The sequence below is a fragment of the Mustela nigripes genome, chromosome 2 (genome assembly GCF_022355385.1).
Source record: "Mustela nigripes isolate SB6536 chromosome 2, MUSNIG.SB6536, whole genome shotgun sequence".
In the NCBI taxonomy this organism is placed as follows: domain Eukaryota; kingdom Metazoa; phylum Chordata; class Mammalia; order Carnivora; family Mustelidae; genus Mustela; species Mustela nigripes.
The window spans coordinates 116,958,166-116,980,364 of record NC_081558.1 but is presented as its reverse complement, the minus strand read 5'-3'; the positions used below and the strand labels follow the sequence as shown (position 1 = coordinate 116,980,364).

Here is a 22,199-nt window from a genome sequence, read left to right as displayed (position 1 = left end):
TTCTATACTACATCCTATATACACGACATTCAATTCGTAATATTTACTCAGCCATGAAAAAGAATGAAATCTTGCCATTTGCAATGATGTGGCTGGAACTGGAGGGTATTATACTATGCGAAGTAAGTCAATCAGAGAAAGACAATTATATGATCTTACTCATACATGAAATTTAAGAAGCAAAACAGAGGATCATAGGGAAAGGGAGGGAAAAAATTTAAATAAGATGAAAACAGAGAGGTAGACACACCATAAGAGTCTCTTAACCATAGGAAACAAAATGAGGGTTGGCGAGCAGAGGTGGTTGGTGGGGGAGGGATGATCAGGTGATGGACATTAAGGAGGGCACATGATGTAATGAGCATGGGCTGTTATATGCAACTGATGAATCACTAAATTCTACGCCTGAAACTGATACTACACTGTATGTGAACTAACTTGAATTTAAGAAAATCTTGAAAAAAAGAAAAACAAGAAAAATAACATTATAATATTTTGTTGTGCCACAAGTTCTTAGCTCCTCTGTTTGGGAGATTTTTTCCTCTTATAAATAGTGCATCTGTGAATATTTTCGTGCACATTAGATTTTTTCCCTCTTTCTTCTGGGTTCCTACAGTCTTGTACTCAAAGGAGAACTACTGTGTTAAAGGGTCGTAGTTGTATTGATCTCTAGAAAGATGAAGCCAATTTATATTGTGAGAGTATATATACAGGTTTTCTCTGTGGCTTCAGGCCTTGTAATTTCAATACTTTTTGCTAGTTTAGTAATCTTACACTTGCCTTGAGATTGTTTTAATATGCTTATTACTTCAGGAGGTAGTGAGAATGTGATGATTTGATTGTAATATTTTCTCACAATTAAAACTAAACAAACTTAAAAACTTACCAAGTTGAATCTGAATGCTGACATCTTGTAATTTTATCAATTTTTACATAATTTGGATATGAACTTTTCTTCATTGTACTTTACATATTTCCTCATTGTGTTATGATTGGTTTTCTATTTGTTTCATTTTTTTCTCCCCTGTGGTGTAAAACTTGTTCATTAGTGTTTACATTTTTATACTCAACCATATCATCTCTGTATCCTATATTTTCTTGGCCAGAAATGATTTTCCCCTTCATAAGTGGGATAGATATGCCCTTCTCTTCTTTTTTAGTTTTTTAAATGCGTATCTCTTGGAGCTCTCTGGACTTTATTCCAGTGTTTGGCATAAGATGTGGATTGAGGTTAATTTTATTGTATACTGATGGCTAACTCTCCCATTAACTTTTATCAGTGATTTCCCCCCATTTTTCTGCTTCTTGTGGTTTGACATATATTAAGCAGTTAACGTAGAATGAATATATTTTTGGAATCTTTATGGATATGAAAAAAATCTATTTAAAAAAACTACTGCAATATATCTTGAATTTCATTTGTAACCTGTTTTAATTTAATAAAGTGCTCTACTATTATCACTGGAGAAAAGCATTATTTTGTATTTATGCTCTTATTCTTTGAGTTGTGTTTCACTGTCAGTTGGTAGTTTTCTAACCTGCATGATTTCTTTCTTTAAATTTCTTTATTTTTTTAGAGAGGAAGAGAGAAAGTGTGGTGAGGGTGGGGGAGGGGCAGAGAGAAAAGGAGAGAGAGAATCTCAAGCCAGACTCTGAACTGAACTCCCCGAGCTTGACATGGGGCTTGATTTCAGGACCTGAGATCATGACCTGAGCTGTATCAAGAGTTGGATGCTCAAACTACTGAGCCACTCAGGCGCCCCCTAATTTTATTTTTTTCTAAAAATGTAGTGCATCCTACCTTAAGACAAAGATACTGGGCATTAAGAGAGAGGCTCACCCTAGTCTTTACACTCTAGTGCAGTTCCTGTTCTTCTTGTATGTACTTTGCTAGCATCATTACAAAACCCAAGATGTGATCTAGTTTCCGCAATTTTAGCCCAGTACTTCTACAAATAAAGTTCTGTCCGATTTCGTGGCTGCACTTTTGGACACGGAAAGGCAAGTGCTTTACGGTATTTCCCGGGACACTAATCTTAGTGGGGGTGTGGCTGGTTAAATAGAGCAGGAGATAGTGGGTTTGAAAACCCAAAGTTGGCTCAGCTCTGATCCAAGGCTAGCAACCAAAGGAATTGGGAGAGAGAGACTTGTCAGCATGGTCTTGTCATCACTTGTGGAAGAAGCTGTTCAAAGCACATGGCATGGAATACTGCCTTTGGACACGAAAGAGTCTTATAGGACCAATACGTAGACATTAAGTTGGGAAGAGGGAAGAAAGCATGGATCATTAGACAGAAGCGTTTGTTCTTTATAGGGTAGCTTTCGAAGGGATCTGTGTTTCAGTGTGTCCTGAAGTTTTAGCACCGCTGACACATCCTATGGTAGCACCTCCATCTCAGAGTTGCTGGTGGACATGGTGTGTGGGATGGAGGAGACCCCAGGATGTTTGTCATAGAATCCTTCCCTGTGTGGGGCTAACGCATTTTCCTCTCAGGTTATAGACGTTTTGACAATATCAGGTGACTCCAGAAATTGCGAATGAATGTTTAGGGTTATATTAAATTTTTTATCAATTGCCCTAATAAGTCAAAAACTCTTGGCAATGAAATTAGCAAAGACTCTATGACTGTTTTAGAGATTACTTTATAAACTCTTGCATTTATAGCTATTCTGTATTTTTCTCCAGAAAAATGCTGTACTTGAACATTTTTCATCTTCCACTGGCTAATTCCTTGGTTCACCTAGTAGTTGCTTAATATATTTTTTTCTGATAGATTAGTGTTTTTTGCCTCCAGCCAGTGTGGCTGTCAGACTCACTGTTTTCTTCCTTCTGCTTATTTCCCCCAATTATACAATAATTGAGATAATAGGAGATACATGTGGCACACAAACTGTAGCTCATAATAAATAATTGCTCTTGTTTATGTAATGCTTTACAGCATGTCACCCCCTTTGAACTTAATGAAACCTGTCAGATGGGAATTATTGCTGCAGACATGCTTATGAAGGAAAATACTGAGGCTCAGAGACTGAATGACAACCTTTAGGTCATTCATTTGGACCCTGGTTCCAAATCTCATATTTTCCCCGGTATATCTTTTGGTTTGAATTCTTTTTGACTAAATTACATTTTTGACTGAATTACATTTTGTTGGAAGAGAATGGAAATGTTATTTTTCAAAATCACAATATGTGGTGCTCAATTTAATGGGCTTAATGAATAACTGACCATTATAATGATGACAAGTTTTTTAAGGGTTATGACTATACAAAAAGCATGTCTGTTGAAAACTTCTGAAAGGATTTAATCTATTGATCAAGTGAATATAATATGTTGCCTCTAGTTGAGAAACTTTCTAGTTTTATTCAAATGATCTCATCAAAGAGAAAAAGTTATCCAGAAGCACAAGCTTTTCTGAATGCTATTTTATAGTCAAGTTTTAAAAATTTCACTTGCGAGATGTTTGTTGCCAGAGTATAAAATTGAAATTGATTTTTGCCTATAAACTTATATTCCAAGACCCTGGCTAAATTCATTGATTAGATTTACTAGTTAGTAGTTTGTAGATTTTTAAGGATTTTCCATATAGACTATAATGTTATCAACAAATTGAGACTATTTTACCTCTTTCTTTGTTATCTCTATACTTTTTTCGTTTTCTTCCCTCATGCAATTTATTTGTTCCAATAATAGGCACGTATCTGAACTAATGCTGCTATAATATCTTCATTGTGATAAAACTCATTTATATCTGGCTTATTAACCATAGATACAGTGTTGGAGAATTTTATTAGAAATTTTAAAAAGATGCAATCTTGAATTATTGGAACTTAAAAATTATTTTTCATATATTTGTAGGAACATCAGTGTCTGTTTTGATATTGAATTTGTGTTCTACTGAATATAATGTAAGGAATTTTGATAGGTATTTGTTGGTAATTCTGATAGATTTTTAAAAAATTGTTTTAAAAAATTATTTGGTTAAGTGAGACTGACAAGTGCTTAATAAAAATCTACTTTCATCGAGGAAAGGATGGCTGATTTTATAGTATTTATTTATTTGTTTAAATGAAGGGGGAGAAAGGGAGGGGCAGAGGGGAGAACCTCATGTAGACTCTGCGCTGAGCCCAGAGTCCAATGTGGGGCTCTCTCTCACGACCCAGAGATTATGACCAGTTGAAACCAAGAGTCACATGCTCAACCAACTGAGCCAGCCAGGTGTCCCAAGGATGGTTAATTTTATAGGCAAAATTTACACAGAAGCATATTAAATGAAGTGAGAAAAAGAGGAGAGGTGAAATTGGGATAGAAACTCAAGCATCTAAAATGTGAACAATATGGGGCACCTGGGTGGCTCAGCGGGTTAAAGCCTCTGCCTTTGGCTCAGGTCATGATCCCAGAGTTCTGGGATCGAGCCCCGCATCGGGCTCTCTGCTCAGCAGAGAGCCTGCTTCCTGCTCTCTCTCTCTGCCTCTCTGCCTGCTTGTGATTTCTGTCAAATAAATAAATAAAATCTTTTTAAAAAAATGTGAACAATATCCTTGACTGTTCATTGTGCCAGGATGTCTGTAATTAAATAATATTTGAAATGTGGCCTAGAAGGATAAAAAGAGAAACGGCTTTAGTTTAACTGACACTTTCAAGCCTTGTGAACTTGGGCAAGTAACTTATTTACCCTTAGTTTTTTAAACTGTAAAATGGAAATGATAATATTGTCAGACTCTGAAATAATGTATGAGAAGTACCAGACACACAATAGCATGCAAAAATACGTAGCTAGGATTATGATAGGACTCCATCCTTTATAATTTACTCATTAAGTTATTATTGGCTTATTAAATCGTCCTAGTTTATGAATGGTACCATCAAATATCATGTGTCACCGACGGAAGGGAAGAATATCTTTGAATCGAATTGTCCTGCTAAAAGAGTATAGAACTTTCTGTTCCTGGAGACTTGCCTTGATCAGTGAAGAAGAATGATGGCTCTGCTGGTAGTTGGATCAATTGCCAAGCTGCTTCTTCCCTTATTGTCCTTTACACCAGTTTGGAGAGTCAGACAAGCAGGGGCCTCTGAGGCTCTCCTGAGGGGGAGACTGTGCGCAACTGTCCGGGAGCACCTGGAACTCAGGGTTGGGACAGGAACTCCTGCTGTGGGTGGAGGGTCATCGCAGAGGACTGCGACGGCCAGGTGGCCTTTTGCTGGGTCTTGTCTTCACCGTTCGCCCTTCTTCCCTTTACCTATCTCGTATCTAAACGACTTGACAAGGTATCTTTGGTTAATTTTGTCGCCTGTCTCTTTCTCCTAGAACTCTGAAGGTGGACTCTATGTATGCATGAATACATTTTTGGCCTTTGGAAGGGAACATGTCGAAAGACATTTTCGAAAAACTGGACAGAGTGTATACATGCACCTGAAAAGACACGTGCGAGAGGTGAGACACACGCTGGGAGAACTGGCCTTGGTATCTTCCCCGGAACGTCGTCGTGCGGTTCATTATCACCTGGAGGGTTTTCTCTGCCCACGTGATTTCTGATGCCCTTTGGTGATGGGAAACAGGAGCATGACCCTTGGCAGAAATTCATAGATTTTCCCCCAAACTCTACCTTACCCAGTTTAATTTTCTCTTCCTCTGAATTTCTCATTAGTGTTAACCAGACATGAGTCAAGTGAAGGAAAAAAAAATTAAGTAAAAAATACAGACAAGTACACAAAATAATTTCAGAAATCTCCAAATCAGAAATAAAAAAAATTTTGCATATTTTGGCTTCAGACTTCTTATTTATTATATATTTCTTTTTTTTTTAAAAAATATTTTATTTATTTATTTGAGAGAGAGACAGTGAGAGAGAGCATGAGTGAGGAGAAGGTCAGAGAGAGAAGCAGACTCCCCATGGAGCTGGGAGCCCGATGCGGGACTCGATCCCGGGAATCCAGGATCATGACCTGAGCCGAAGGCAGTCGTCCAACCAACTGAGCCACCCAGGCGTCCCTATTATATATTTCTTTTGAGCAAGAGAAAGTGCTTTCCTGAAAGCTCAAGTCCCTTTTGATTCCCTCCCGAGTAGTAACCATGGCTGCAAATTTGTTCTCATTCCTGTGTACATCGTTATATTTTATTTATGTACGGATAGTCATGAACAATATGTGGAAGGACTTTACGTGTTTTTAGGGTGTAGATAAAGACTATCATGCTGTTGCATATAATTCTGTGTAGAGCGTTCCCTTTTCAGATTGTTCTTGAAAGCTGTTCATGTTCCAGTGCGTCAGAACATACTTAATTCATTTTATGGTTTGTTTGTTATTCCCTCTTATGAGTGCCTTGTCATTTATTATCCTGCTGTCCTACAGAAGAACATTTAGACTGTCCACCCCCCCCTTTTTATTTTTGCTTCTACAAATGATGCAACCATTTGGAAGTGGTAATGCTGACGTGTGGGTGTGCTTATGTTCGTTTTGGCGAGGTACTGCCAAAAACCCCAGTGTGGTTACCCCAATTTATACTCCTATCTGCACTGATTACCAATTACTGTTTTCTCACATCATCACAAACACTTGGTCAGACAAATATCATTTGTCAATCTAATGGTGCAAAGTAGCATGTAAATAATTGGCATTTCCTTCCTCAAGGGTCAAACATCTTCATATATGTCTACTGGCCATCCTGGTTTTCTCTTCTCTGATATTTTTTCCTTATGGTCTGTAGCTTCACTTTTTGTTTCATTTATGAGTTATTGTTTATAGAAGTTTTGAATTTGATGTTAGATTTATTAAACGTTTCCCTTATGAATTGTGCCTTTTGTATCTTATCTATGAAGTTGTTTCTCAACTCAAGGTCATAATGATACTTCTTTTAATAGTTTTGTTTTTGAAGTGCACGTGTGTTTGCATGAGCATATGTGTGTTTTGACGTTTTTTGGACTTTAATCCACCTATAGTTTATTGTATTTGTATGAAGTATGGGAATCTGTTCTTTATTTTCCTTAGGGGTAACCAGTTGTCCTGCTCTTACTAGAGTATTGCAGTCTTTCTCAATGATTTATAGCACCATCTTTTTTTTTACATTTTAACTGGGCATTCATACTCGGGTCTGTTTTGGGGCTCTTGGTTCTTTTCTGTTGATCTTATTTTTCTGTCTCTGCACTGGTGCAGCAAGCCTGGGTATCTGGTAGAGCAAGCACTTTTACCAGAACTTTTCTGGGTTTAGACATTTGTTTTTCTATGTAGATTTTAGAATCAGTTCAACTAGTATAAAAATTCCTATTGAGATTTTGAGGATATCACAGTGAATTTGGAGATTACTCTATAATCCACAACAGCGGGTAAACTCCACGAGGGCAGGGATTTTTGTCTGTTTCGTTCAGTTCCATGTCTTCAGCCCTTAACAATCCAGGACATAGTAGGTGTTTCAGAAATATTTATTGAATGTGAGTATTCAAAATGACATACCTCTCTGTTTATTCAGTTCTCTTTTGTCTCCTTCAATACTGTTTTGTAATTTTCAATAAAAGAGCTTGTATTTTGTGAGTTTTTTTTTTTTAGGTTATCTGTAACTATTGTTACTGCTAATTTTTACTTCTTCATGTATTTTAATTGGTTATTGATAATGTTTGGGGATGTTATTAAAATTCAGATATTGATTTTTATAGTTAGCAATACTCTTCAGCTTTCACTTCAGTCCTAATAGTCTGTAGACTGTGTTGGAACTTCTAAATAGTAAATGCTGATTTGAAGTTCATCTGATCATTCACCTTAGCCCACCTAATATGTTCTCTGTTTAAGTTCCAGACAAAGGAGAGATCCCCAAATTGGACAGTGGGCAGAGTAGGAGGAAGAGGAGGAAGAAAGGCCAGGAGGTCAGATAAACCATCAACTCAATGATTGGCTTTAAAACAATCTAATGTTGGCTTGATAGTACATGATTTACATTCACTGCTCCTGTTATGTGGGACTTAGCAATTCTTATGAGGTACGCTTTGTCCCGGACATATATCTTAGTGTAAAATGATGAAGTTTTAGGAAACTGGGAGTTGGGGTTAAGGAAATGAAACCAAGGCCCAGAGGCTTGAGATAACTTGATCCCAAAGCTAGTGGTAGAATTGCAGAGTGCTGGTAATCTCGTGCAGTTAGCTGTGCCTCTGAAATTTTCAGTTAAATATTTCATTCTGTGACCACAACCCTCTCTCAGTTTAGCTCTCATTTATTCCGATTTCACTCTGTTGTTTTCCCTCCTTGCAGTCTGCAGTCCTGTGACTGGTCCAGGTGGCCACTTCCCCTGTTTGTTGGGACTGCTTCTCAGGGCTTAAAATGTACTGTTACCACTGGTGCCCTCAAGGGACCCTTATCCCCTTGTCTTGCCTCCTTAACTGTCCCGAGAGCTCTGGTTAGTCATGCTGTCAGTCTCATCCTGCCTTCTGGGAGCACATTATGAGCAATCCTGCACCACCATGGTCTGGGCCATGTCAGACTCCTGGCCTCCCCCTTCCGCTAGGCTGACTCACTGCCCAGCAAACCTGGCCTGTAGCTTCTTCCGCTCCAGACTCCAGATGTCATCCTCAGTGCCCTACCAGGGCCTCCCCTCATCATCCTCAGAGAACGACTTGACTTGTATGTCCCTGAGAAAACAGGGACCTTGGACAGGAACTTCCTGAACATCTGTCTTGCCTCCTGGGAACTCCTTGCCTCTGGTTCCCATATCCCAGCAGAAAGCTATGTTCTCTCTGTCCTCACAGCTCTGTTTCCTCCCCAGAAACTTGCTTCTTCCTTAATTCCCTTTTCTTCAACATCTCCCTCTTCTGGCTTTTTCCTCCCACCTTAAGTAAGAACATACCACAAAACTGTCCCTGTAATTTGTGTCCTCCTCTGGTCATCCTGTCCCTCAGATAAAGTGTCTTTAACAGCTTTCCTGTTCCCTTGCTGGAGGTTCAGCATTGCCATCGGGTAAGTCTTCCGGCTAAACCAGCTGGAACTATTGGGGCTGTAGTGACCATGCATGGTCACACTTGGTGGATACGTTTCAACCCTGATTTTACTTGACTTTTTGAGTATTTGAACTTGTTCCCATCTTGGAATGGCTCTTCTGCTTTCTTTGGCACCATTCTTTCCTGGCTTCCTCCTGTTTTTCAGGCTGCCTTTTCTGACTTTGACTCACTAGCATCTCTTCATTCATTCACTCCTTAGATAGCGCACTTCCCAAGTTGCCTTTTTTTTTTTTTTTAAAGGTTTTATTTATTTATTTATTTGACAGACAGAGATCACAAGTAGGCAGAGAGGCAGGCAGAGAGAGGAAAGGAAGCAGGCCCCCCGCTGAGCAGAGAACCCGATTTGGGGCTCGAGCCCAGGACCCTGGGGTCATGACCTGAGCCGAAGGCAGAGGCTTTAACCCACTGAGCCACCCAGGTGACCCCCTAGGGTACCATCTTTCTCTGGAGCTGCTCTTCCTCATCAGTGTTGTCCATTGCCTTGTTTAATTACTCTCTCTGAACTGATGACTTCCTAATCAGTATCTCTCCAGAGCCAAAGACCTGATCATCTGGCTGATGGGGCTTCTCCTACTAACACCTCATAGGTACTTCAAGCCAGTGTGCTCACACTCTTTCTCAGAGTTGTCCTTCATCTTGAATTCTAGAGACCTGGAAATCTTTTGGATTCTTCTGTCATTCCATGGCTGGTTGGTGACCCAAATCTAGTTATTTGGACCTCCCAAATGGCTCTGAAGTCCATCCGGTCCTCTCCATCCTGTTGTTTTTGCCTAAAAGCTCCTTATCCCTTAAAAGGACTAATGCTTTTGCTTCCTGACTTATCTTTCCTTCAAACTTGATGCCTTTCTTCCCACCTAATGTACATGCTGCACTCCTAGTGATGTTTTCAAATGCACATGTCTGTGTATCTGTGGGACTCAGAATCTTAAATTTCTGGTATCTCCCTTTGTTGCAGGATGAAGACGTTTTTAAAATTTTAAATTTTTTTTTTTTGCATGAGATTATAAGGCCTTCCATAATCTGGCTCCTTCTAGCCTTACTGACTCTACTTTTACTCCACCAGCTTTGTGCAGTAGGTATATCAAACCACCTCTTCCTGAAATATACTATGATTCATACCTTTGTACATGTTGTTTATTTTTTCCTCTCTGGGATGTCTGATTCCTCTCATACCTGTTGTATTCTCTGTGATCAGCATATCCATCTGTCTATCCATCATCTATCTATCTGTCATCCATCCATCCATCCATTTATCCTTCTATTTATCTGTCTATTCCTCCCTCTTTCCCTCCATCCCTTCTTTCCTTCCTTCCTTAACTTCCTTCCTCCATTAATCATTCATCCATCCATCCATCCATCCATCCATTGAACAAATATTTGCTAAGCAGCTGCTAAATGCCAAACATGCTGCCCTTCTTACCTGCCCACAATTTCCACCTCCAGAAATGTCATTTCCTCCTTATGATCCTGCTTTTTTCACATATCTCTTAATACTCACCAGAATCTGTTGTGCTATTTGTTTGCATAAATGTTCCCCTGCTTTGCTGGTGGAGTTCTCAAGGGATGGACCGTCTGTCTCTTCATTCACTTTGCAGTCTCAGGGGCCTCACAGAGCCTGACCCATGGGCCCAGTCATGTTTGATGACTGAGGAGTTCCTGTTTCTCAAACCCTGTTGATTTCTAGTGGAGACTGAGGCAGGCACAGAGGTGATGGTCTTTGAAAGGAAAACCTAGTGGATTTTTTTGGTTTCGTTTTTCCTGAAAGGAAGTAGATCTAATCCACGTCTCAGGTGTGGACGGCAGAATCAGGGAGAGCCTTGTGTTCTAACAGGGGCTCGGGGGGCCCCTGTCCTTCTTTCTCCGTCCACCATCCTGCAGGAGTGGAGGAGACAGTGAGGTCGGGACGATTAAAAGCTGCCATACACGTTGGTAGAGAGATTCCAAGTGACCTCCAGGATTGGTTTATTTCATCCCTTTTTTGAGGCAGGCATGTGGTGGGGAGAGGAAGAGCGTCTCGGAGACCTTGGGAGGAGAGGGATTCCAAGAGAGGGGACATGAAATTTGGCATGAGTATTTGGAGAGACGGGGTTTTGAGCTAAAGTGTTCAATCATTTTCACATGCTAAGATGTGAACTATAAATGTAGAGTAGAATCTATAAAAACTTAATGTGAGAATCACAAAGATGAGTCGGCCTTCAATGCCAAGTAATAAAATGTGGCAAAGGAGACTTAAGACTGATAAGGGAACAGACTAAAGCAGTACTAAGGCCTTGATGTTGCCAAAACTCGTGGCTAACTGGAAAGAGGCCGGCCTTTGACCCTCACACCATGGTATGCTGGAAATGTATTCTTTTCTAATAACAGAGGACAGAAAAGGTGGAAATAAGATTTTGGCCATTTGAAACAAAAAAATAAAATTAGAAAAAAAATTTTATTTATTTGAGAGAGAGAGAGTGCATGATCCGGGGGGAGGGGCAGAGAGAAAGGGAGAAGCAGACTTCCTTCCGTGCAGGGAGCTCGATGCAGGGCTCGAACCTGGGACCCTCGGACCGTGCCTGGAGCTGAAGGCAGACGCCTAACTGACTGAGGCACCCAAAACAAAAATTTTTATAATCCTATTTGAGGGTAAAATTTTGTGTGTGTCAGAAGGGTAATGAATGATTTCTTTAGCTTAACCACTTGGTGGGCATTTATTTCATTGCTGTCAGGGACTTCCACCAGAGGTAGAAAATACACGAAGCCTTGGATGGCAGCTAGCCATTAGCTGGTGCTCCAGAAATGTTCAAGGAGGTTAGACTGAGATTTAATATGACCAGACTATCAGTGACTGATTATCCGAATTTATTAGCTCTTTCAACAGTGATTGTTGTGCATGCCCAGGACAGAGCACAGGGACCTAATGGGTAGCAGAGCCTTCCCTCCAGGAGCCAATATGATCTCTCCAGCATAATTCCAGCATTGGGCATGGACTTCAGTCTCTTGGAAGCATGTGCCAATTGGAAGTTGAAATGTCTAGTTCACCTTGATCCCTGGTTCCATTTTCTTTTCCAGAGGTGCTGTCTTGATAACTTGGTGAAAATAATCAGGTAGAACAATAGCATTGCCCTTCACCTGCCTCCAGTGACCTGCAAGTTCTGGTTTAGTCTGGAATCTAGTCCAGGTTGAGAATTTCCTCTTGGCCTTTTGTAAAATTCAAGAACCTGTGAGATGTACTCTCCCACCCCTTCCCCATTGTCTATTTTATAGGCTGCATTTTAACAATCTCTTGTTTTCTTTTCAGAAGGTAAGAGGGGCATCTGGTGGAGCGTTACCAAAAAGGAGGAATTCCAAGATTTTTTTAGGTAATGTAAATAGTTATCAATAGTGTGCCGAGATTTTGTGTGTGTGTGTGTGTGCGCGTGCACGCGCGTGTGTGCACGTGCTTGTTTGATTTGGAATAATATTTATTGCTCTACAATTTAATGATAAGAGGAAACCATTTACCTTGTGATGACCTGCCTTTGTTTTGTGTTTACCTAGTGGCGAAGGATGCTTCTAGCACTCTAAGAGTTGGGTTTAGTGTTCTAAAGCAATTATACTTACAGTGACTGGAGAGTAATTATGATTCTGCTTCTGCTCTCTTTTTTTACTGCCTTGAAAGTAGAGACTTTTTAAAAAAATATTAATTCAACTACAGACTTTATTCAGATTTCACCATTTTCCCTCCACTAATGTCCTTTTTTAAGGATCCCATGTTGTATTTAGTTGTCATTTTTAAAAATCATATCTAATCTTTGATAGTTCCTCCGTCTTTGTTTTTCTTTTTGTCTTTAATAATTGTGAACACTCTTCAAGACTACTGGCTAGTTATTCTGTAGAATGTTCCTCAATTTGGATTTGTCTGATGTGTCCTCCAAAGTCTGAGGTAATGCATTTTTGGTAGGAGCACCACAGATGATATTGGGGATCATGTAATGCTGAGATGTCTTCCCATTGGTGTGTAGCCTTGATCCCTTGTTGAGGTGATTTCAGCTGAGTTTCTCCACTGTGATGATACAGTGTAATTAATAAATACTTTGGGAGTAATACGTTGAGTCTATGCTAGTATCTGGTTTCTCCTCAAAGTTTTGCACATGACTTATATCATCCGTCCATGGATCTTGCCTGCAGCAATGATTACTGTGGTGTGTGCCTCACAGTGATTTTCTTCTCCCTCATTCAGAAAAGCCAGTTTTGTTCATGCAAATGAGTACCAGTTTCTGTACCATGTCATCATGCTCATTTTTCATATTAAACTTCTGACATGCTTTTGCCAGGAGAAAAAGGGACTTAATAATTTTTGACCAAGTAAGTTTATATTCCTAAATGCCTAGGATTATTGTTTGAAAGAAATTTCAAAATCATTTGCATGTTATGATTTCATTTTGGTAAAAAAAATTATACACACAATATATGTGTGTATGTGTATTTGTGTATGTATGTGTGTGTTTATATGTACATGTGTGGGTATATACACACATGAATACATATATAACTGAGAGTCCAGAAGAGTCTGGCAAAATACATTGCAGATTGTCGATATGGTAACTCTTTCCTCGTGGCAAGATTGAGGTGATTTTTATTTTCTTCTTTTTGCTTATCTGATATTTTAAAAAATATATCTATTTATTTATTTATTTTAAAAAATATTTTATTTATTTATTTGACAGAGAGATCACAAGTAGGCAGAGAGGCAGGCAGAGAGAGGAGGGAGCAGGCTCCCCGCTGAGCAGAGAGCCCGATGTGGGGCTTGATCCCAGGACCCTGAGACCATGATCTCAGCTGAAGGCAGAGGCTTAACCCACAGAGTCACCCAGGCACCCCATGCTTATCTGGTGTTTAAATTTTTTTGTAGCAAACATGTGTTACTGTTATAATGAAAAGACACATTAATTATTTGAAAAGTAAAGCCATTGGAAACAGTCATGGAGCTGAGTGTCCTTCCTGCTCTGATCCTCCATTTTTCTACACCAGGCTCATGTTTGCGGTATTTTGTCCTGATTTTCAGTCATGGATTTCTTTAAGAGGCTTATTTGTAGCTGGTTTTTCTACCCTGGCCAATCTTTCTCACCTCTCTGTGGTCTTTCAACCACAACCTAAATCAACCAACAAAACCCAAACCAGCTCAGAATGGACCTCAAAGCTGAAATGATTGGGTGCATTCTGATGCTTTAGTTATTAGTCTTGGGCTCCCGACCACTGATAAAGATGCTGCAACTTCTGAATTTGGGGGCATTTTTGAAGGTGGAAATAATTAAACATTTTGAATTACTATTGCTATTTTCCATTATTTTCTTTGGCTGAATGGAGAAGTCAGCTGCCCCCCTGCCCTTTAACCTTTGTGTCTTTTGCTTGAAAGACCTTGCAGTTTGATTTCTCTACTGATCATTTTGGTGGCATAGGATGTGGTAAAATAACTATTTTAAGAATTAATCCAAAAGTGAACACTAAGATTTTGTGCCTTGTACTGTATGGACCTCTTCCACTGCTTCTTGGGAATACTAACCTACCATTCCATTTCAGCGGGTCTGTTTCTGCAGGCTGCTGTCTGTATTCACTCAGCATTCCATATCTTAGAAAACCACAGAAAATACTGAAAAGTCACAGTCCAGCAAATAGATTCTAATTGGATTCCACCGGTTTTTTAAAAACTTTAAATGTAAACGTCATTGACACTTCGGGGCTTGCCTCAGGCCCTCTTTCTCTCTAATGTTTGTTTACCCAGAATCGTCACAAATTGATGTTGGCTGCCTCATCCCACTAAGAATTTGGTTTTGCAAGCCCAGATTTACAGTTGCCTTGAGAAGATGCTTCATGGCCCTTGGAGCAGTCGCTTTTCTCTTGTTACACTGATCACAGCTGTTTTCAAGCTGATGAGGCTGGTGCATACAAGTGAAGGACCATATTAGGGTTAGATCTGGCTTATGTAACAGAAAGCTTAAAATATTGGTGATTTTAAATAAAGGAGTTGTTTATTTCTCTCCCGTGTAGAGGATATTGGGAAGCAGCAAGTCTGGGCTGATGTGATTGGCCTCATGTTCATCAGGATCTAGACTCTTCCCCTATCTCTGCTTCACTCTCCATCCTGCTCTGTGATTCCAACCTCATGGTCACTACAAGGTCCAAAATGCCTTCTGGAACTCCTGCCATTACATCCCCATCCCAGAAAGAGCAAAGAGGAAGGACAAAAAAAAAAAAAAAAAATCTCTTCTCCCAGTGGAGTCATCAGCTTCCTTTCGTCAGTCTTCTCTCAGATCCCTAAGCAACACCTCAATTTACACCTCTCTGGTCAGGAGTTGGTCATGTGGCCATACCACGTGCTGTGCAGGGAACTGGAAGATACATTCAGTTTACTAACTGGCTTCATGGAGTAAAGCCTGTTTGAAGAAGAAGGGGAGAGTGGCTACTGGGAGGCAGCTAGTAGTCTCTGCCACATACTTTTTACTAGAAGGGACTTTAGGGTTGTCTCTTCTTGGAGAGGAAGAGAACTCAGAACTCCCTTGCAGTCTCTTTGTTTCTCTGACTAGGAAGATGTTTCTTTTTTTTATTGCTCTTGAAAGGTCATCATGATGCCTGTCTTCTTCTCACAAAATAGATGTATTTGATTAATGCTTTCTCTTGGATAGAAGCTTCTTTTTCTCCAGCCACTTCATGATTTCATGACCAATATGTTTTTCACGGGCTCAACCGTGACATTGAGCCCATTGAATCATTCAATTATGACCTTCAATATTGATTATATTAGGGAAGCTGAGACCATTAGATGGTGCTGAATGGCTTACTCAAGTCCCTGGATCACCATTTTGCCCCTCAGCATTTAAGTCACTCTTCCCGACTACCTTGATGTGCATTCAGGTAAAGTCACAGTTAAGGATTTTTCCCTCAGCTCTAGCTCTTGCTGGTGTGTGTGTGTGTGTGTGTGTGTGTGTGTGTGTTTAAATCAACAATGACCATTACTAATTTTTGAATCACTTAAATTTTATGCTTTTTATACTTAGGATATAAAAAACATTTTTAGAACAATGTTTTTTGGACAAAGCTTAAAATTGAAAAGTTATAAGGGGCTCTATAATGAAAAGAAAGCCTTTGCCACTTCTCGGTCTCTTAGCTTACTTGGTTACTCTCCCCAGAGACAAATATTATTTTCTATTTGCACATTCTTATGTATCTTGTATATTCTTCCAGCAATAGTATGGATATATATCGTGCTTTTAGACTTTTTTCCTGGAGGCAGTTGGGAACCATTAACACTTAGTTTCCAAACTGTGCCCTGAGGCACCTGAGGGTGCTACAGTGAACTCACACGTCCAACATGGATATTTTAACACTTGAAGGGAAGACCAGTGATGCTGGAACATTGCATGAACTATTAGCCTGGTGTAGTTTTACTATTGGAGTACCTTAAATTCCTTTCAGTGACTTCACCTCTGTGGAGCTGGTTTTTTGGTGGTTTCTATGGTAAAAGGCAAGTACCATGTGAAAAATAAATGTGGAACAGGAAATGAGGGAAGCTGTGTTCCATTTGATTCAGAAAGAAGCTGTGCAGAGCCCAATAGGGGCACACATCCTGTTAGCAAGGGATTATGGTGAATTATGAGTGAAGTAAGACATTTCTGCCTTTCCATTTATGTATATTATTTTTTCAATTGGTTACTAAGTCATCAGAACGTTAATACTTACTAAATTGTTTGGACCCAACTACTAAATAAACAGAACTATTTGGCAGTTCTTTTGGCTTAGGGCTGCTATGCACCTAGAAAGTGGGTAGCTCTGTGTCAATGTTTTTAAGCTAGAGAGGGACACTGTTAGCTTGTCTTTTAAATGATAACTTACAACAGTAGGGGAGATTGGAATTTGTGGACTCAACTACTATAAAACTAAACTGTTTTATGAGATGGAAGGAGAGTAGGAGGAATATAAGGGAGTCCAGGATCTTCCAAGAAACATCCCAGGACTTATGAGGTGGTTCTGGCCTAATCTTACATATGTTTTACAGTCAAGCTACAAATGTATATAGATGTGTAAATACCTTCTAAGGCATTCAGTGCAGATCTTCAGTATGTCATTAAAACAGTCTTAAATATTCACATTTTTATTGACTTCCCCACCTTCCTACCAACTTTCAGAAATAGGAGTAAAGGAGTCAAGTTCTTTTTTGTCTGAAGTCTGAGACATTGAAGAACTACTTCTAAATCTCAGGGAGCTTAAATTTCCACTTTTTTGTTTTTAGCCCAAGCATTCATACTTGATGAGAAAGAGCTTAAAAAGAGAGCGTTTGTGGAAGGTTCTTGGAATGGGCCCGTTCAGAAAACTCAACTGTATCTATAATGGTCAGAAGGTTCTAGTAAACTCCATTTTGCCTCTTGCTTCTGAAGTAGGTCCCAGAACAAGGTCTGTGTTCAAGGAGGTTTCCCCTGTACTTTCTTGTGAGGGTGAATGGTTGGTTCTCACCTCGAACACAGTCTGGTCAGGTAGGGAGGACTCTGAGCTGGGTGTTGGAGTCTTGGTTTGAATTAAGGATCTTTTTTTCTGTGGTGTTGCTTCACAGCTTAAGCAAGTCACTTCTTGGAAATGGCTGGAGTCCCAGCCACTTCTCCCAAGAATCGGAGAAAATCATTGAAGTGGAATTGGGAAGAGATATTAAAAACATTTTTTTTTTTTTAAGTTTAGAAAAAGAGTCCATTCATGTATTGCCAGTTAATAGCCATAGTGGAAGGTAGTTGCTGTGAGAAGTCGGGGGTCCTAGTCCTACTGGTCCATAGGGTATAATTTCTCTGCAGGTTCCTCAACTAGATACTGTTGGGGTAGTAAGACTCTAATTAGGGAACTTTGGAACTTAGGATTAGAAATCTTAGATTTGTCCCTTAAAACCAGAGGGTAGGTTACTTCTGCTGACTTTTCCTTAATTTGGATAAAAATGTTTGGGAAAGGTCATGGTCCCCTTCTATCCCACAGAATTAAAAATAAAAATAAAAGCAACTACAGACAAAAAGTTTGTGCAAAAATTTATTTTTTAAATTTAAAAATTAAATTTAAAAAATTAATTATTGTGCAAAAAGTTTTGCATAATAGCAGTTGTGCTTAGTTCTAAGCACAGACCTGTTACCAACTAAAAAACCCCCAAACCCACAACTACCCTTCTGAGGCTCCTGCTTTGCTCTTGTTCTTAACATATTGGTGTATTTAAACTTCTTGGAGTCTCCTTTCATAGACATTTAGTGCATGTGTGGTGTGGGCGGGGTACTGTGCAGGGGCTGGGCATATAGGCAAGGTGAATAAGATGCATTTCCTGCTCTGACAGCTCACAGTCTCTAAGCTGTTGAAGCTCACATGTTCTGCATACTGAGATCACAGAGGAGGAGCCCCACATGGTACACGCTCTTCCTGGGACGAGCCAAAGGGAGGGGAAGGCACTTTTGATTATGTTGGCTGTCAGGAGCCTAGAGAAGGTGGTGATAGTGACGGTGGTGGGTGCTCTCTGTGGAGCCCCTAATACATGCGAGATCCTATACTAGATGCCTTAAAACCTTAACTTGTTTGGGGTGCCTGGGTGGCTCAGTGGGTTAAGCCTCTGCCTTCAGCTCAGGTCATGGTCCCAGGGTCCTGGGATCGAGCCCCGCATCGGGCTCTCTGCTCAGCAGGGAGCCTGCTTCCCCTCCCCCTCTACCTGCCTTTCTGCCTACTTGTGATCTCTCTCTCTCTCTCTCTTTCTCTCTGTTAAAGGAAAAAAAAAAAAAACAACCAAAAAACCTTAACTTGTTTAATGCTCTCAGCAATCTTTTTTTTTTTTTTTTAAAGATTCTATTTATTTATTTGACAGAGAGAGAGATCACAAATAGGCAGAGAGGCAGGCAGAGAGAGAGGAAGGGAAGCAGGCTCCCTGCTGAGCAGAGAGCCCGATGTGGGGCTTGATCCCAGGACCCTGGGATCATGACCTGAGCTGAAGGCAGAGGCTTAACCCACTGAGCCACCCCTGCTCTCAGCAATCTTGTGGGGACAGACATTATTCATAGCTTACTCCTTTGGAAAATGAACTCGTCCCAGGGTTACATAGCAAATGACAGAGCAGGATTTTTTAGACTTAGTATATCATTGTGTTTGTCCAGGTAAGATCTGACTTAGTATTAAGTGAGTGTGTCTTCTGTGGACAAGAGACGCTTAGATAATATGTAAGATGAGCTGAATCTGTACACAGAAACAAAAGAGTTGTAATTCCATCCCTTAAAATTGTTATAAAAGATATAATAAAGATTTAAGAATAGAAAAATGCTCACCCACTCACTGTTTTCATTTGTTTGGATTTCCTTCTGTTTCTCATCTATGAGCATAAATTTTACAAAGTTGTGTTTTTTTAAAAATAGATTTTATTTATTAATTTGACAGAGAGAGACAGTGAGAGAGGGAACACAAGCCACAGGAGTGGGAGAGGGAGAAGCAGGCTTCCTGCTGAGCAGAGAACCTGATGCGGGGCTAGATTCCAGGACTCTGGGATCATGACCTGAGCCGAAGGCAGAGGCTTAACTGACTGAGCCACCCAGGCAACCTACAAAGTTGTCTTTACAGTGAAGATGAATTTTGTATTTTTAACATTGACATAGCATAAATATTTCCATATTTCTACATAGTCTAAATAAATATCATTTAAATAATATTCTACTGGGTTGAACACCATTCTCACTGAACATTTAGATTCTAATTTTTAAAATTATAGATATTGAGCCATTTAAATTTTTATAACATATAGAATGCCCGTCTTTGTTTGAATGATTTCCTTTAAGTAAATACCTTTCGTTACTTTTTTTTTTTTTTAAATTGAAGCTCTAATTGCTTTTGTTACAAGATTCATGAATTGAGCAGCATCCCATCTAGCAAATCTTAATGACTTCTTAAACTCTTAGAATCATCTTTAACATTGCATTTTGTCACACTTAGCTTTTATGGCTATCTGATAATGTTGGCTATTTCTTTATTTTGTCATTTTTTATTCATATTATTTGGAATATTTTATTAAATTGTTGAGACCATGTTTTCACTCTATCTTATTTTCCACTTAAAACTGCCTCCTTTTGAGAATTTGGAAACAGAGCTGTCCCAAAACCATACTAGGTTTTTGACTGGAGGCAAACAACAAGGTAATAACAGAACCCAGATCTTTTAGTTCTCAGGTTGTTACTTTGTCTAGGAAAATAAGTTTTTTCTGTCTACAGACCTGTGTTTGTGCACCTGCTTAATGTGTGATGTGAGTGGAATAAGGTTCAGTAGCTCCCTGTCACCATAGTTCCAAACATCTAAATATACAAACCTGATCTGGGATGCTGGCATCCATGTGAATGTAAGGATGAAATGTCCATGTAAATATTGTGACAAGACATTTCCTTGAGCCTTCACTTAACCTTCACCAGAGATTAGCCAAGCAAGCAGGTGATGACTTGATAACATAGCAGGCTAGAGGAGCTCAGTTCTGTTACTGAAAATTCTGTACAGCCTGAGGACAACAGGACTACTATATTGGGGGGTTCCCCCATCCCCTACAATATCTCAATAACTCCTAGAGGGGGATGGGGAGGGAGAGACAGAGACACAGAGAGGGAAATAGAGATTTCACTTTTAAATAATAGCTGTCACTTATTGACTAGTTATTATGTGCCAGGTCCCTTGTCTACAATTTCTTATTTATCCCTCGTATAAACTTTGTGAGATAGGAGCTATTATCTTCATTCTACAAATAAGAAAACTAAGGATTAGAGACTTTGTGGCTTGCTCAAAGTTATGTTAACTTTTGGAGCTGGAATTGAATTGGTTTGTACTATCTTCCAGATTACAGTGTTGTGAAAAACATCCCAATCCATTCTTACGCAATCAGGAGCCAGGTACCCAACAGATCATAATGAACAATTCATACCTTTAAAAGTCTTTACAAATTGAATATCTAGCACATGTGTCTATTTTATTGCAAAGCTGTATGGTAGGTCTCAGTCTTTATACATCTGTCACTTATTAATAGGTATTTCTAACTTAGGAAAGATGGTCGGCCTTTTACTCCTGGTTTGGGTTGTCAGAGGAGGGCATCATAAATGTCCTGCTCTTGTTTGTTATTTCTGGCTTTCCCAGTGAGTGCTGCCTTGGTGTAGAATGTTCTCTCTTCACTTCTTGTTCTTTGTTTTTGTTTTTTCCTCAGATCTAGATACTGATGACGATTTAAATAGCGACGATTATGAATATGAAGACGAAGCCAAACTTGTTATATTCCCAGACCACTATGAAATAGCACTACCAAATATTGAGGAGTTACCAGCCCTGGTCAGTGAGTGTGCACGGCTGCTAGCTAGATGCGCGTGACTCTCTGTGTCAGGTGTGTGTGCGTGTGTGGTGTGTGTGCACGCGGGGGGGTGCGGGGGAGACAGGTTGAATGAGCAAAGAGGAGAAGAATGAGCACAAACATGAGCGTGTAGCTTCTTCTCTGTGAAAGGGTCTTGCAGGGTGAGGTTTTAGTAGCGTTTGGCCAGATACCCTCTGCTGCAAGGTATTTCCATTGCTCTGTGGGCCTCTAAGTGTATAAACATTGGGCTGGTCTCTCCCCTGTGACCTGCCCCCCAACCCACGGCAGGCTGCCCGCCACCCCTCCCCCCGTCCTTGGTGATCTGGTTTCTTGCCACCATAATTCACAGTCTGTTGTGTAGATTTTCACACTGTGCCCCTGAGATGTACAGGGCTCATTGGAGAGGGGTGTTTTCTGATCAGAGGAATGGCTATATTTTTATCTCTTCTGCGTGTTAGCCTTCCACGTGAGATTTTGTTTGGGAAAAATAAGGATTTCTCTGCTGAAGCAACAGCAACACGACTATAAAAATAACCAAACGCTTACAAATCACAGGTCTGCGGGAGCTCCGTGGTAATGTGAGACTCCTTGAAAGTTTTGTTCCTCATGAAGGCTAAGGCTACTTTCTAGGTTTTGGCGTTTAGATTTCGTGGTGAATTTTTTCCCTTTCTCTTCCCTGCCCTTGTTTTTTGTGGTGCAACATTCACCTTCCTGAACAGCACGAAGCTGGGGGCGGCAGGGGTGGTGTGAGGAAGCCACGTTGTGTTTGTTGTACTTGGAGCCCGTAAGGAGGCGTGGAGCTCCTGCAAGGACGCCAAGCGTTTTCCCTGTTCTTTCCTCCTTTCCTATGTCATCTCTACCACCCCATCTCCTCTCCTTT

General features: G+C 40.1%; 1 protein-coding gene and 1 non-coding gene across 2 annotated transcripts in view; one reads left to right on the top strand and one right to left on the bottom strand.

Annotated features, from left to right (window-relative positions):
- Positions 1–22,199, top strand: part of USP13 (ubiquitin specific peptidase 13) — a 112,349-nt gene that overhangs the window by 19,300 nt on the left and 70,850 nt on the right. The window contains exons 2-4 of the mRNA XM_059391488.1: positions 5,310–5,435; positions 12,263–12,323; positions 21,179–21,300. Of these exons, the coding sequence (XP_059247471.1) occupies positions 5,310–5,435; positions 12,263–12,323; positions 21,179–21,300 (309 nt within the window). The remainder of the gene's footprint in view (positions 1–5,309; positions 5,436–12,262; positions 12,324–21,178; positions 21,301–22,199) is intronic.
- On the bottom strand, positions 1,786–1,961 carry LOC132012771 (small nucleolar RNA SNORA81). Its single transcript, XR_009402749.1, has one exon. It is a non-coding gene; the product is annotated as a small nucleolar RNA SNORA81 (small nucleolar RNA).